We start from the raw sequence: 16487 nt of genomic DNA, 5'->3' as shown, positions 1-16487 counted from the left end.
AACCGGTTGGCATTCCCATTCATCACCAAATATGTTGAGAGGAAGCCCAGTGGCAGGCAGTGGGAGAAGATGGACCAATATGGATTTTGGCCAACATTCTGCACATTTTCTCATTGATGAAACATTTGCTCTCAATAGTGTTCTGTTCTCAAAACTAGAATCTGTAACAAACAGAGTGGACTAAGTTTTGTAGAATAAATATTGCTCAGGTTGTAAATCACAGCTGGCCTGGTAGATTGTTTGCTGCGTCTACCCATTCGGGATGCACTGTTTCAGTTTCAATGACTCAATATTTTGAACAAAAACGGACGACTAAGGCTGGGAATGTCAATACAATCAAACTAGCAAGGGCAATGATCACAACTCAGTCATAACGTGGCGAATAGGCTATCGCACATGCGTCAAACACAAGGACCGCGGGCCGAATAGGACAAACACGCGAGTATAAATGAGTCGGTGAATTAAACTTCAATTGCACTGCTTTCGTGGGTCCCGTTTACAGACATGCCACAGTATGGCTAGGCTACTAAAATGTTGCAGGTTGGCTTTGGTTTTTAAAGTTTGACAATGAATAACCAAAAAACTAAACCTGCACCAAAACACCATGCAAAGGATAAACATGTAACGTTAGGCCTATTACAGCAACATTTGAGCAGTAGCCTAGGCTGGCTACTCAAATACAATACATCTGAGCAGTAGCCTAGGCTGGCTACTCAAATACAATACATTGAGTGCATCATACAGCAATGCTGCATTCAACCGCACCGCTGATCCTTGCAGTGTACATTAAAAAAACGATGTTATTTGGAGTTGTTAAATACTTTTTGATTAGGGTCTGAAAGCATAACAGCAAAGGCAAAAGCAAAAATCTATTTTGTTTTAATATGTTAAAATGCTATATAGAGCATCCTACGTACATAAGTGGACATGATAAAAGGGACATTTTTTTCTAATGAAATCAATGCCCAATTTTTTGGGAAAAGCAAATATGCTATGTCTGGCCCTATAATTCATAGTATATTTTTTTTATATATGGCCCGTGCGCTGATTGAGTTTGACACCCCTAGGCTAGTTTATCTATTTATGTAGCTAGCTATTTATTTAGCCAGCTAAAAATAAGTAGCCTAACATTAGCAAGCTGCTAAGTCATTGGAGGGGTGGGCGAGTGACCAACTTTACCCTCTCATATCGTTTTTAGGTGGCTACAGCTCATTTGGTTAGCTAGCAAGAAATGTGAATTGCTTTTCTAGCTATGCTGAACTTGAATGACTGTTATCCATAGTTAGCATATCTCTTAGTTGTCATCAACTGTATTTGGCATCGGACGTGTTAGCAAGTTTCCATTCAGTTGTCAAAACAAGCATGCATTGGGAAGCAAACTGCAGAAGGACAAGGAGGCTACTATTCCCCATTGTTAATCAGTGCAATTTTGACAGCCAACTAGATACGTTAATCTAATGTTCCCTCATTACATTTTAGCTCATCTGGCTCTGGCTAGCATTAATTGATCTTGTTGTTGACGTGATTCAGCAACCGAGGGAGCGATAGTCCTATTGATTAAACAGCCATGAAAAGGTAGGCTGTTAAGTTCCCAAATGTAAGAGGACTCCTGTGGAATTTACAAAAATCCATTCAGGTGTATTGTGTTTTTTTGGCGAACGCGTTCGAATGATGCCACTGCCTATTAACAAGCAGTCCAGCTCAAAGTGAATAATGAAAGGCCCGTGTGGCAAATGGCTTATTTGCATATAGGCTTACCGTGGTTCTGATTGGCGCACGGGTCTGCATAGACTCCAATTCCGGACAAGACAGATGTTTATTAGGTTTTATTTACTGCAGTTTCTAAACGCATGGCCGCTTTCCCATTCTATATTGCTATAGAATTTGGACAAACGTCTTACTATACGCAAATCCAACATTCTATGGATTTATTTAAACGACCATATCCAAGTGTTCACTTGTCAGGGGTACATATGAAAATATTTTATTAAGAGTTAATTTTGCTACAATGCAGTCAGTTCTAGTTTAAGCGTTGTTCACACTGCAGGCCTTATTGCTCAAATCCGTTTTGGAATACTGACTGTCCAAACAGTGAGTTACAAATGACGGAGTTATGTAGCAGGCTGTGACAATGCCTGCCATGGACATTCCCAGTTGCTTTGAATGTTAAAATCATAGTGTAAGAACACTATGCATCAAAAGATAAGATGAACCAACTTTCAAAAATAGTAATTTTTTTGGATAGCCACAGCTGTCAACTAGCTATCTGTTAAGCTTTAACACATTCACTAATTTGTATGTAAACAATTCACAAGCTAGTTAGCTACCACATGTTCTTGTCGAACTTTCAGAGTAGCGAGCAAGCAACAAGATGTGCCAAATAACAGTCTATACTAATTGGCTTGTAATGTCATGTGTTTTTGGCTGATCAGACTGCAGGAAAAAGAACATTAGAATTGGATATGCATTTCTTTAAAAAGTGTCACTTAAACTGCCAATGTGAACAAGGCTTTTGAACCTTGAGAAACTGCAGCTATATACAGTGTAGGTGACCCATTTAGAAAAACCTGTGTTCCTTTTCTGTGAAATGTGACCACAGTTACCACTGCATATATAGTACTTTTCCCCCCACAGTTCAAATCATGCCATTGTCTTGGTATTCAGTAAGCAAAATCATCAAAACAATTTGTGAGTTGAAAAGGTTGCCAAATCTTGACTCCTATAAAGCTTTTGGGGAAAACAAATATGCCAAAGAATGCATTGTACTGTGCAAAGAAAATTCAAAACAAAAAAAATGACAGACAACATGCCATTTTGTCACATTTATGCCTCCTTTAATTGACCAAATTGTAAAAATTCAAAGCTCGTTCTTTTGGCCACTGATTGCAGAAATCACTCCTTGATATTTGATTGGACATTATGAAACACTACCTCCTTCCATTCCCAGACGAGAGAGACTCCACATTGGTAAGTACAAAAAACAAAAAATAATTCTACAAACAAAATGAAAAAGTTAGACCACAGGGGAAGGCTTTTCAGTGCTGTGTGCTAAAAGAGGTGCATGAACGATGACGGGTTGGAGGGCTTTACGTCCGTGAGAGCCCTCGGTTATCCAGATCTTTCACCTCAAGGGGGTAAACACAGGACAGTGTTAATAATGTGTTTAAAATAAGTGTCTACATCAGGGGGTATTCAACTCTTACCCTAAGAGGTCCGTAGCCTGCTGGTTTTCTGTTCTACCTCATAATTAATTATACCCACCTGGTGTTCCAGGTCTAAATCAGTCCCTGATTAGGGGAGGAACAATGAAATAAATGCAGTGTGACTGGCTTCGAGGTCCAGAGTGGAGTTTGAGGGGTTTACATGTAATGGCAGGTAGCCTAGTAGTTAGAGTGTTGGGCCAGTAACGGAGACGTCGCTGGCTCGAATACCTGAGCCGATAAGGTGAAAACACATTCAACTAGAGACATTTCATATAAATAACCCCCTGGAATGGCCTGGTACTCTACGGGTGGGACTGAATAAATACAGAGGAGAGTAAGACAGTAGTCACAGAAAGAAAGTTTACCTTGTATATCCTGACCAGCCAGTGCTCTGTAGTGTAGGCCTCCTCCAGCACATCCAGCTCAAAGTCCTTGTTGCCAATCTCAGCATTTCGTACTCTGTCATAGCCAGGGGGGCGCTCTGGAACAAGGGTTAGAAAATCAGGACTAGGGCCAAGATGATGAAGAGGAATATAATATTTTCACACAGTCCTCTGTGGAGACATGTTATGAGGTATAATGCTATTCTGATACTTCAGGAAATCATTGAAAAATCATGAGAAATAGGATATTAGTTTGAAGGGATAGAGGATGATGTCAGACAAGCATACCTGATACTAGATAGTTTCGGAGCAGACCTGCCATATGGATTATAATCATGCAGGGTTACTCACTGGCCTCTGTATAGACCTGCCCGAAGCGGTAGTAGCACATCTTGTACATGAGGCAGTTGAGCAGGACGGGGGAGCCCTCTCGGTCCACACGGAACTCTCCAGTGGGGGTGTAGTAGTCGTGCTCCTTGATGTGCTTCCCTGTGTCTGTGCTACCACCTATACGCACCATCCACAGGAACTTGTTAATGTCTGCACAGAGGATAGAGGAAGTGTTAGCAGACCTAAAGCATGATTGACATTCAAATTTATTTATGGACATGCAAAAGGTGCTCCATCTAATGTATGTATTAGGCATTGACAACTAAGTTAAATAATGTAATGAGTTAAATAATGTAATATGAAATATGTTAAAATGCTGTAATAATAAGAAGCTGTAATAATTCAACAAAGTGATGGGCATTGATAGTTTCCACTGGCTTTGTAGACATACCGTCTGATGAGTACCCCGTTAGTCCACCAAAGATCACCAGGACGTAGCTGACATCTAGCTCCCGCATGATCTCATAGGCCTTTTCCTCAGTGGACGCCATGGCCTACCGGTCAACAGAAACAGTTTAATTGAAGTTCAGCAGTCACAGGTACCAAGCAGCCATTAACAGATGATAGGATTTTCCCACTTATCAGTCCCATGTTAAGTCATCAATACAAAAAACACCTCACCTGGCCCACTCTGGAGATGTGTGTGTTGTTCCACGTGTTGTTGTCCACTAGAATTGTTCGATTGGCCATGGCCGTTATCTGATAGCCGTAATCCCACCATGACATCACTTTAGCATCCACTGGAGTGTTGTGGCGTAGCCAGTAGTAGGCCTCTCTGAAGTCGTCAAAGATGATGCGGCTGCCGTCTCCACCGCGGGCTGACAGGACAATAGAGGGAGAGGAGTAGGCCTCGCTGGTCACCCAGGTGGAGTGAAAGGTGTAAGTGATGAGGAAGAAGGTCATGACCAGAATCATCCCACTGGCCACCTGGTAGACAAAATGGTACAGGATATCAGTGGAACAAATACTAGAAAGACTTTCAGATCTATACAAGTGTCTAGGGTTTAACGGTTGTTACTGGACCGGGCCTAGATCTCACTAGAGGTCCCTTATCAGCCCTTACCAAAAGTTGGAATGACATCCAGTAGCAATGGATACATTCTCAGTGCTGCATTTCAGTAATATAAACAAACATTCACACACACTGCTGCTACTCTGCTTATTATCAATGCATAGTCACTTTACCCCTACCTACATGTACATATTACCTCAGCTACCCCATACCCCTGCACATTGACTTGGTACCGGTAACCCTTGTAGATAGCATGGTTGTTATATTTGGCGCATGTGACAAATACAATTTGAAGTATCCTTCCTCTCTTACCTCGTTCTTGAAGGGGTAGGTGGCGTCCTGCTGCTTCTTGCTCTTCTTGTCTGGCCGGCTGATATCCAGGTTCTTCATGTAAGTTGTGAGGACCTGGGACACACCAATGCCTGACAGGATGCACATGACTGGGGCCAGGACCAGCATCAGACGCACCTGAGGAGAGAAGCAGCTGGATCAGTTAAACACACCTGCTCGGCTTTTCTTTCATTATTTTAGGCTATCTGGCATTAGTTCATAAGCTTTAGGGCCTAACTGTACATGCACCAAATAGCCTATACTCCAATCGCCAAATGCTTTTAGGAACAGGCAGAAAAAGTTAGTCAATCCATGGAGGCAAAAAAGTAGGAGTTTAATTCAATAAGATAAGCTGCAAAATGGAGAGTTGAAAATAAAGGGAGGGCCAGAAAAGTAACGTTTGGGAAAATATTTGTTGAAGTGGTAAAATAGGATGATAGCATGCGATTGTGAGGCGCTATACAAATTTGAGTCACAAGACGGGGACTTCAAATAGGACTATGTCACATCAAGGGAACTGTAGCCTATTGTTCAGATGGGTTAATTGGAAACTGATATCTGGACACTGACTATAGGTCTATAATCTCTCACATAGCCTTAATATAACTCCTGCAGAAGTAAGCATTTCTTACAGTAAAATGATACACCAAATGTAGGCTAAATTTTGACCCTGGAACAGGAGTTGGGAAAGAGGATTTATTTCAGCATCTTGAGATAATGCGAATGCACAGTTAGATACCATCTGTAGAGGTGCTATCTTTATTAGTATCATAAAAGCACAAAATATGCATCCAAGCTGAAATGAAATCTTACCAGAAACATGTTAGGTAATTCTCACAGCTTTCTATTTCCTTTCAACCAGTCAAAATGATGTAATTTGGAAATTTTGCACAGAAAATCTTATAAAATGCAATAACACAAACATTTGAAACCAAGCCCCTAAATGGCTTTGCTCCGTGAAAGAAGCAGAGCTGAAAGAGAACTTTACCCATATCAACTAGATGGAGGCATTCATTCTACTGATTTATGACATTCTGGTGAGCAACGGTTTATTCAGTCTTCTCGGGCAACATATAATGACAGAAGAGAAGCTGCATGTATCGAATTATAGACAAGCTGACTAACAAATAGCCAAACCAAAATGTTGGAAATTTTAAATCCGGCAAAAAATAGTTTAAAAAGAATTGCTTCACTAAAATAGAAGTCGGTACTATTTGTGACGCTGAATGTGGTGCAAGTCCTGCCTCTCCCATCTCCTCATTGGTTTATAGAAGCAGATAACCACGTGCCATCCCCTCATTGGTTATACCCACATGGGTGATTGAAAGATGAACTGAGTTTGGTCGGTCGTCGTGGTAACTATGAAAGTTAGATGCCAATTTCCATATAAAGTCCAAAGAAGAAAAAGCCTGGGAGGAGGATAGATTACTAGAAACGATTCGGTTGACCGTTTTCTGTGGATTACTTGTCAGAGTAGAGGACCTTATGCATTTCAGGTAAAATGACAATTCAACATTTATATCCCAGGACAAATTAGCTAGCAACTGCAAGCTAGCTAGCTAAATTGCCATAAATGTTTAATGCTTTTCGACCTGTCCCCAAATTAATACAATTGGTTCAGAGTTTGTTTTGATATTTCAACCTGCGTGTCGTGATCGCGTTTGGTGGGGGAGGCCAAAATCAATTTGCAGCCGGTTTTGGTGCGGTGTAAGCATTTGTGATCCGCAAGTCCTTCAGATCAGAGGCAGTAGGGATGACCAGGGATGTTATCTTGACAAGTGTGTGAATTGGACAATTTTCCTATCCTGCTAAGCATTGGAAATAACTTTTTCATGTCAAGGAAAATGTATGGAATAAAAAGTACATTTTCTTTAGGAAGGTAGTGAAGTAAAGGTAGTCAAATATAATTAGTAAAGCACAAATACAAAAAAAAAACTGAGTTTAGATTTTTTTTTAACCTAATCCACTCCCTGTGACGTGGCAAAGAAAAATCACCACCTGCTGGAGAAGACAGATTTTGGGCCCAGTTCCCACTCTAGCATCGCCTCTTCCTCTGGTGTGACACAAATTTCAGTTAATTACTATAGCTCCTGACTTGGGCCAAACGGTGTAATTTTGTAAATCCGGATCTCTATGGCAAGACAATTCATTCACCCAAGTTTCATCAAAATCAGGCCAGTGCTGTCTGAGATATCGCGTTAGCCTAACGAAAGGACTGAGAACGATCCACAGTCCCCTCCCCAATGTAATCGTGGGGAACAACGGAAAATATTTTGCTTACAGAGCAGATGAGGGCCAGCACAGAGAAACCACTATGCAAAAGGTGTTATAAAGCAGCGCAAGGGAGGTTTAGTTGCAAAATGACAAATGATTCTACACATGACATTTTGCATTGTAATGTTATTCTACTAGCAACTAAATTCTAATTATTTTTGAGTGGCATTGACATGAACATACAGCATTTTCAGCATGACATTCATGTGACAATTATAATACGATTACAACCCAAAAGTAATGTGAAATGCACTCATTTAGCTATGACAGCAATTTATTTAAATTAAACAACTTTATTTGTCTGGGCTTGCTAGCAGTAGCCACTAGCCAGCCAGCAGCCCTGGGCGGAGCATTGCACCCTGGGAGTTGAAATGCACTCGGAATGGTAGTATGCTGTATAAAATCCATTGTGTATAAACTTAAAATGAGTTTCAAAGTGTTCGTTGTTTTGGAACTAAACTATTCAATTAATACATAATTATTTAACTGTAATGAATCATAGGTCAAATGAATGTAATTTGATCCAATATTATGGCCATTGTAAAATTATTTTATATGCGCCGAGTCGCATAAGGACATTTTACGACATTCTTCTGTTATTTAATATGGTTTTATTTTTGAAAGAAATTGAATAGATATTCTATTTGTTATTTCAGTAGTTCAAAATGTAAAAAAAAAGAAAAGTTTTGAAAAATAAAGGACAGTCAGTGACTTTAGCCAATACGCTATTTTTCTTGGTGTGGTATCATTTCGACATTAAGTATCATTTTGGTTGAGTATTTTGCAACTAAACCTGGTATCAGTATTGAATTCTGGTATCATGACAACCCTAGAGCTGACAGTTAGGTACCACCTGCATTGCTTGCTGTTTGGGGTTTCAGGCTGGGTTTCTGTACAGCACTTTGAGATATCAGCTGATGTACGAAGGGCTATATAAATACATTTGGTTTGATCTGACCATGTGCAAGTACTACTCACAACAGCAGAAATATTGGAATATTTTAAATGTATGGTGTCAAATATTCCTCTCATTCTAATCAGCTAGCTGACTTACCATGACAGCTGAGAAGTACATGCTGGTGACTCCATACATGATGATGAAGATCCTTGCATCAGACAGGTTATTGAAGCAGTAATACAGACCCACTGTCAGGAGGAAGCAACGCAGGTTCATTAAAGCAAGTGATTTTTGTACCTTTGTCCCAAAGGTATTCTGATCGATCCATTCATCTAAAAATAATTTCACCAGCAAGATTCTGACATTCAAGACTGATTGAGAATAATCTATGTACCTGGGAACATGAAGACGAGCAGCTGCAGGTCAAAGTAGTAGGAGGACCAGGTGGTGGGCTGGTGCTCAGACACAGAGGCGATGATGGGGATGTTGTTCTTGGCGTAAGATGGGTCCAGCAGTGAGTAGAAACGACCCGTCCAGGGGGAGATCTTCCCTGAGAAATACAACAATCACAACACAGTCAAGTCATGTCAAATAAAAAGGCACTACCAAATCACTTACTGTAGTTCTGATACTTAATGGGTATACTGTTTTGCATTTTCTTAATCTTGACCATATCAGTATGTTCCTAAAAAAGGCATTTTAAATGTGGAGAATCTCAAATTTATAGAGGAATTGTGTTGATAGAGAAATGCAATTACAGGTTCAACAACAAACAACCTTTGAACGACCATACAGGCCTATAAATAGAAGCCTACATTACTGAGTAGAGTAGAGGCATTGCCCAGGCCTGTCTGAGTGGCAGACCTGAATTCAAATACAGCAGTATTGGTTCTTTCAAATATTTTAACTGGACTTGAATGAGCATATTTTACTGAGTGGATCCTTGGCGAGCCTCTTACCGGTTAGCATGAGCACAGTGCCCACAGAGAGCAGTACGAAGCCCACCAGGGAGATGACGCTCTTGAAGAGGACCTCAAACTGCTGGGCGTTTAGCTTGCTGCGCAGGTAGTCCACAAAGGCATGAATCTGACATAGGCCAAACACCCCGAATGCTGCCATGTGCTCAGACGACTGCACTGGCTTCAAATGGAGATGAGAGGGAGACAAGGAGTTGAATGAACTGTGTGTGTGTTTCCCAAAATCTCTCCACCAGCAAAAATGACTGATCGTACAATATATGATGGCTTAATCATTGTAAATAATCATATTGGGCCATCATATGGACCCATGTTGTCTTCACAAGATAACATGCAACGGACATGCAGTTTAACAACTGACAAGGCAGCTGCTGTGTCTATGCGAATGAAGGGAGAGAATACGTTTTTCTTTTTTTTACTTGGAAGCCGACAAAAGAGATCTGCATGGAGAGGATGGTTCCCAGGCAGTAGACGGTGCAGTAGGCCACGTAGATACGGTGGGAGAAGCGGCCGGTGAGCATGAGGACCAGCACGTGGAGGGGGATGAGGTTGATCAGGAACACATAGCCACCCCAGGAGGACACCTATAGACAAAGACATAAGGGGTGTGTTCAGTTTGTTTAACGTTTTTGCCTCATATTAAATACAATTTTATTAGTCACTTGCGCCGAATACAACAGGCGTTGTATTACAATGAAATGCTTACTTACGAGGCCCTAACCAACAATGCAGTTAAAATAAAATATGGTTAAGAATAAGAAATAAAAGTAACAAGTAATTCAAGAGGGGGGGGGGGGGGGTACCAGTACAGAGCCAATGTGCGGGGGCACCGGTTAGTTGAGGTAATATGTACATGTAGGTAAAGTTATTAATAAAGTGACTACGCATAGATGATAACAACAGAGAGTAGCAGCGGTGTAAAAGAGGGGGGGGGGGGCAATGCAAATAGTCTGGGTAGCCATTTTATTAGGTGTTCAGGAGTCTTATGGCTTGGGGGTAGAAGCTGTTTAGAAGCCTCTTGGACCTAGACTTGGCGCTCTGGTACCTTGCCGTAGCCTGCCGTAGCAGAAAGAACAGTCCATGGCTACGGTGGCTGGAGTCTGACAATTTTTACAGCCTTCCTCTGACACCACCTGGTATAGAGGTCCTGGATGGCAGGAAGCTTGGCCCCAGTGATGTACTGGGCCGTTCGCCCTACCCTCTGTAGTGCCTTGAGGTCGGAGGCCGAGCAGTTGCCATACCAGGCAGTGATGCAACCAGTCAGGATGCTCTTGATGGTGCAGCTGTAGAACATTTTGAGGATCCATGGCAAAAAATGTCAGTCTCCTGAGGGGGAATAGGTTTTGTCGTGCCCTCTTCATGATGGTCTTGGTGTGCTTGGACCATGTTAGTTTGTTGGTGATGTGGATGCCAAGGAACTTGAAGCTCTCAACCTGCTCCACTGCAGCCCGATCGATGAGAATAGGGGAGTGCTCGGTCCTCTTTTCCTGTAGTCCACAATCATATCCTTGGTCTTGATCACATTGAAGGAGAGGTTGTTGTCCTCACACCACACGGTCAGGTCTCTGTCCTCCTCCCTATAGGCTGTATTGTCATTGATCAGACCTATCACCGTTGTGTCATCGGCAAACTTAATGGTGTTGGAGTCGTGCAGTCATGAGTGAACAGGGAGTACAGGAGGGGACTGAGCACACACCCCTGACGGGCCCCTGTGTTGAGGATCAGCGTGGCAGATGTTGTTATCTACCCTTACCACCTGGGGGCGCGTCTGGAAGTCCAGGATCTAGTTGCAGAGGGAGGTGTTTAGTCCCAGGGTCCTTAGCTTATTGATGAGTTGAGGGCACTATGGTGTTGAATGCTGAGCTGTAGTCAATGAACAGCATTCTCACATAGGTGTTCCTTTTGTCCAGGTGGGAAAGGACAGTGTGGAGTGCAATTGAGATTGCATCACTTGTGGATCTGTTGGGGCGGTATACAAATTGGAGTGGGTCTAGGGTTTCTGGGATTATGGTGTTAATGTGAGCCATGACCAGCCTTTCGAAGCACTTCATGGCTACAGATGTGAGTGCTACGGGTTGGACGTTGTTTAGGCAGGTTACCTTCGAGTTCTTGGGCACAGGCACTATGGTGGTCTGCTTAATACAGGTTGGTATTACAGACTCGGACAGGGAGTGGTTGAAAATGTCAGTATAGACACTTGCCAGTTGGTTAGCGCATGCTCGCAGTACACGTCCTGATAATCCATCTGGCACTGCAGCCTTGTGAATGCTGACCTGTTTAACTTCATTGGGATAGGGGGCAGCATTGGGAAGTTTGGTTGAAAAGCGTGCCCAGAGTAAATTGCCTGCTACTCAGGCCCAGAAGCTAGGATATGCATATAATTGGTAGATTTGGATAGAAAACACTAAAGTTTCCAAAACTGTTAAAATAATGTCTGAGTATAACAGAACTCATATGGCAGGCGAATCCTGAGAAAAATCCAACCAGGAAGTGGGAATTTTGAGGTTTGTCATTTTTTAAGTGAATGCCTATCCAGTGCCTGTGGGGTCAGATTGCACTTCCCAAGGCTTCCAGTAGATGTCAAGTCTTTAGAAGTTGTTTCAGGCTTCTATTGTGAAAGGGGAGAGAATAAGACCACTCAGTAAGTGGCTCAGCTGAAAGTCATGAGTTGTTTATCGTGCGTGGCCGTGAACCGCGCCGTTCGTTCTCTTTCCTTTCTAATGACAACGGTATTGTTCGGTTGAAATATTATTGAATATTTATGATAAAAAGATCCAAACGATTGATTATAAACATCGTTTGACATGTTGACGAACTTTAATGGAACTTTTTTACTTTTCATCTGGATGTTGGGAGCACGTTTTGTACCTTTTGATTACTGAACTAAACGCAAACAAAACGGAGGTATTTGGACAGAGGGATTTTATTGAACAAAACAAACATTTGTGTAACATGGAGTCCTGGGAGTGCCACCAGATGAAGTTCATCAAAGGTAAGTGATTAATTTAATCGCTATTTCTGACTTTTGAGAGTCCTCACAAAATGTCTGTATGGTTCTCTGTGGCTAGGTGCTGTCCTAACATAATCGCATGGTGTGCTTTCACTGTAAATCGGACACTGTGGTTGGATTAACAAGAAGTTGATCTTTAAAATGGTGTATAATACTTGTATGTTTGAGGAATTTTAATTATGAGATTTCTGTTTGAATTTGGCGCCCTGTAATTTCACTGGCTGTTGGCGAGGTGGGATGCTAGCGTCCCACAAATCCCAGAGAGGTAAAAGGTCTTACATTGGCTGTGGCGAGCGTGATCACACAGTCTTCCAGAACAGCTGGGGCTCTCATGCATGTTTCAGTGTTATTTGCCTCAAAGCGAGCATAGAAGTAGTTTAGCTCATCTGGTAGGCTCGGGTCACTGGGCAGCTCTCGGCTGTGCTTCCCTTTGTAGTCTAATGGTTTGCAAGCCCTGCCACATCTGACGAGTGTCAGAGCCGGTGTAGTACGAGTCGATCTTAGTCCTGTACTGACGCTTTGCCTGTTCGATGGTTTGTCAGGGGGAATAGCGGGATTTCTTATAAGCTTCCGGGTTAGAGTCCCGCTCCTTGAAAGCGGCAGCTCTAGCCTTTAGCTCAGTGCGGATGTTGCCTGTAATCCATGGCTTCTGTACGTACGGTCACTGTGGGGACGACGTCGTCGATGGACTTATTGATGTCATCGATGCACTTATTGATGACACCAATGACTGATGTGGTGTACTCCTCAATGCCATCGGAAGAACCTGGTTGCACATTTAACATGCTGATAGAAATTTGGTAAAACAGATCTAAGTTTCCCTGCATTAAAGTCCCCGGCTACTAGGAGTGCCACCTCTGGGTGAGCGTTTTCCTGTTTGCTTATGGTGGAATACAGCTCATTCAATGCTGTCTTAGTGCCAGCCTCTGACTGGGGTGGTATGTAAACAGCTACGAAAAATACAGAAACTCTCTAGGTAGGTAGTGTAGTCTACAGTTTATCATGAGATACTCTACCTCAGGCGAGCAATAACTCGAGACTTCCTTAGATATCGTGCACCAGCTGTTATTTACAAAAGTACATAGTCCACCGCCCCTTGTCTTAACAGAAGCTGCTGTTCTATCCTGCCGGTGCAGCGTATAACCAGCCAGCTGTATGTTGATAGTGTCATTGTTCAGCCATGACTCCGTGAAGCATAAGATATTACAGTTTTGAATGTCCTGTTGGTAGTTTAATCTTCCACGTAGGTCATCTATTTTAATGTCCAAAGATTGCATGTTTGCTAGCAGAATGGAAGGAGGTGGGGGTTTATTCAATCGCCTATGAATTCTCAGAAGGCAGCCCACCCTTTTTTTTCCACCTCCTCTTCATGCAAATCACGGGGATCTGGGCCTGATCCCGAGAAAGCAGTATATTGTTTGCGTCGGGCTCGTCAGACTCATTAAAGGAAAAAAAGGATTCTGCTAGTCCGTGGTGAGTAATCGCAGTCCTGATGTCCAGAAGTTATTTGTCATAAGAGACTGTAGCGGCAACATGATGTACAAAATAAGAAAAAGTTAAACAATGCAAATAAACAAACAAAAAAAACAATCGGTTGGGGGCACGTAAAACATCTGCCATCTTCTCCGGCGCCATCCTATTATAACGATGCACACCGCTTTATATTTTTTCTTCATCTGAACGCAGTGAAAAAAAGCCTCCTTCAGATGAGCACCATGAGCGGAGTGTCACAACCTTTAACACAGACTAAGTTACTATACCTTTCAGTTTGTAAGTTCTCTCGATTCTTAAAGTTCCTCATCATTTCTTTATTTTAGAGGCGTTTGTCTCACCATGTAGAAGTAGGCCAGGGCACACATGGCGGACCAGTATATGGAGCCTGTATTGACTGCCTTGATCCACATGTAGTACGTCAGCAGCATGCAAAAGATGGCAATACCTGGACAGAAAAACAATCAATTATATTAAAGACCACAACATGGGCTAAGTCCTTTAAACTGGCATGTTAAGGGGATGAGGCCATTTCTGTACCTTCATTGTCATAGGAGCCTGCGACAGAACGGGAAATGTAGCCAGGTACCACTGCTATCATGGCAGCAGCCAAGAGCCCAGCACCTGCATCCTACAATAAATAGACTGTAGATATGAAAGCCATGGAAACAAGTGCATTTCAGAACTCTTGAGCATTTTCAGGCTACCTCCCTGCTTTCCTCCATTTCTTTATGTTGTCTACCCCCTGAACAGGACCCAGGTGTGCTGCAACCTACCTTGAGCTCCTTGGTGAAGTGGTAGGTGACGATTGCAGTGAAGGAGGAGAAGAGGGGAGCCAGAAAGACACAGACGTTACGGATGTCAATGGTGATGTGGAAGAAGTTCAGGACGTGGTACAGAGCAGCAGAGGTGATCATCAGGCCTGGGGGAACAGGGCAGAACAGAAAGAGTAAACGAAGGGCAAGTATTTCAGCTACTAGCCGTGTCAGCTTGCTGTTGCCAAAAAAATTGTGGGATAGGCCAAAACAAAATCACAGAAAGGATCTATATAACAGAGGGAAAAAATGGTGACACAAGGACTTTATTACCCAAAGCCACCTTAACAGGACTTTTTTTTAGCTGAACATTTTAATGTCTAGATAATCACCCTATAATGTAAAGTACTGTACAAAGTATTGTGTTGAACAGGTCATCCCATTCCTACCTGGGTAAATAGTGCCACCGATGATTCTCCCCAGAGGGTACCATGCCCGGTCATCAAACCAGTTATGAAAGTTGTAGAACCCCTCTTCTACCAAGAAGCGGGTTGTTCTGTAGTTAAAGTATCTGAGGATGAAGCAGAAAAGCATTCAAGGTCATGCTCCATTTCTGGTTTTAAACAACATTGAGAAAAATTGTAAACTACCATGAATCTGAGTATTAAGAAACCAAGGCAGTGGACTTACGGATCAAACTCATGGATGACACTCTCGAACCTTAACACAGAGAAAAGCCTGGTGGAAAAGGCTAACAAGAAGGGGGAGAAAGAACAAGTCTAAACCATCTCTACACGTTGCATCATCAGAGTCCGCGACAATGGCCCTAATAATAATAGTATGGAATATAAGTGTAGAGTAACAGAAAGGGATGTAAAGTGTATGTGTTCTTACAGAGGATTGCAGCCATAGACAGGATGAGCAGCTTCAGCAACGTGTCCTGTTTTTCATAGGACAGCCGCAGGAAGCCTAACTTCGTCATCTTCACACGGGGAGTGATAACTTGGCTTATCCCTATTGGAAAGAATCTACATTAGCAGTGAAGGTGCAAGGCAGCAAGCTCCATTCTAGAGGTCGACCGATTAATCGGAATGACCGATTAATTAGGGCCGATTTCAAGTTTTTATAACAATTGGAAATCGGTATTTTTGGACACCGATTTTGGCAGTTTTTTTTAGTTAAGAACACATTCTTATTTTCAATGACGGCCTAGGAACGGTGGGGTTAACTGCCTTGTTCAGGGGCAGAATGACAGATTTTTACCTTGTCAGCTCGGGGATCTTATAAAAAGCAAACAATCAATCATAAATCACTAGTTAACTATACATGGTTGATGATATTACTAGTTTATCTAGCGTGTCCTGTGTTGCATATAATCGATGCGGTGCGCATTCGCGGAAAAAGGACTGTCGTTGCTCCAACGTGTACCTAACCATAAACATCAATGCCTTTCTTAAAATCAATACACAGACGTATATATTTTTAAACCTGCATATTTAGCTAAAAGAAATCCAGGTTAGCAGGCAATATTAACCAGGTGAAATTGTCACGTCTCTTGTGTTCATTGCACGCAGAGTGAGGGCATATGCGATAATAATAAACGCTTTGTTTTCGAAATTATAGTTTCCGGATTTTACCATATTAATGACGAAAGGCTCGTATTTCTGTGTGTTATGTTATAATTAAGTCTATGATTTAATAGAGCAGTCTGACTGAGCGATGGTAGGCAGCAGCAGGCTCGTAAGCATTAATTCAAACAGCACT

General features: G+C 42.2%; 1 protein-coding gene across 4 annotated transcripts in view; it reads right to left on the bottom strand.

Annotated features, from left to right (window-relative positions):
* The window catches only part of stt3a (Dolichyl-diphosphooligosaccharide--protein glycosyltransferase subunit STT3A), a 35790-nt gene that overhangs the window by 17462 nt on the left and 1841 nt on the right, over positions 1 to 16487 (bottom strand). The window contains exons 2-17 of one of the 4 annotated variants that reach the window (XM_021622430.3): positions 15618 to 15737; positions 15414 to 15474; positions 15173 to 15294; positions 14745 to 14890; positions 14509 to 14599; positions 14310 to 14416; positions 9887 to 10051; positions 9450 to 9630; positions 8885 to 9040; positions 8647 to 8738; positions 5301 to 5456; positions 4598 to 4903; positions 4368 to 4470; positions 3938 to 4126; positions 3569 to 3684; positions 2813 to 3125 (exon numbers count right to left, since the gene is read on the bottom strand). In XM_021622430.3, coding sequence (XP_021478105.1) covers positions 3087 to 3125; positions 3569 to 3684; positions 3938 to 4126; positions 4368 to 4470; positions 4598 to 4903; positions 5301 to 5456; positions 8647 to 8738; positions 8885 to 9040; positions 9450 to 9630; positions 9887 to 10051; positions 14310 to 14416; positions 14509 to 14599; positions 14745 to 14890; positions 15173 to 15294; positions 15414 to 15474; positions 15618 to 15705 — 2118 coding nt within the window. In that variant the 5' untranslated portion in view covers positions 15706 to 15737 and the 3' untranslated portion in view covers positions 2813 to 3086. 4 annotated transcript variants of the gene reach the window in all.

This window comes from Oncorhynchus mykiss, chromosome 12 (assembly GCF_057628025.1).
Source record: "Oncorhynchus mykiss isolate SJ-2025 chromosome 12, ASM5762802v1, whole genome shotgun sequence".
In the NCBI taxonomy this organism is placed as follows: domain Eukaryota; kingdom Metazoa; phylum Chordata; class Actinopteri; order Salmoniformes; family Salmonidae; genus Oncorhynchus; species Oncorhynchus mykiss.
This window is presented reverse-complemented; position numbering and strand designations above follow the sequence as displayed.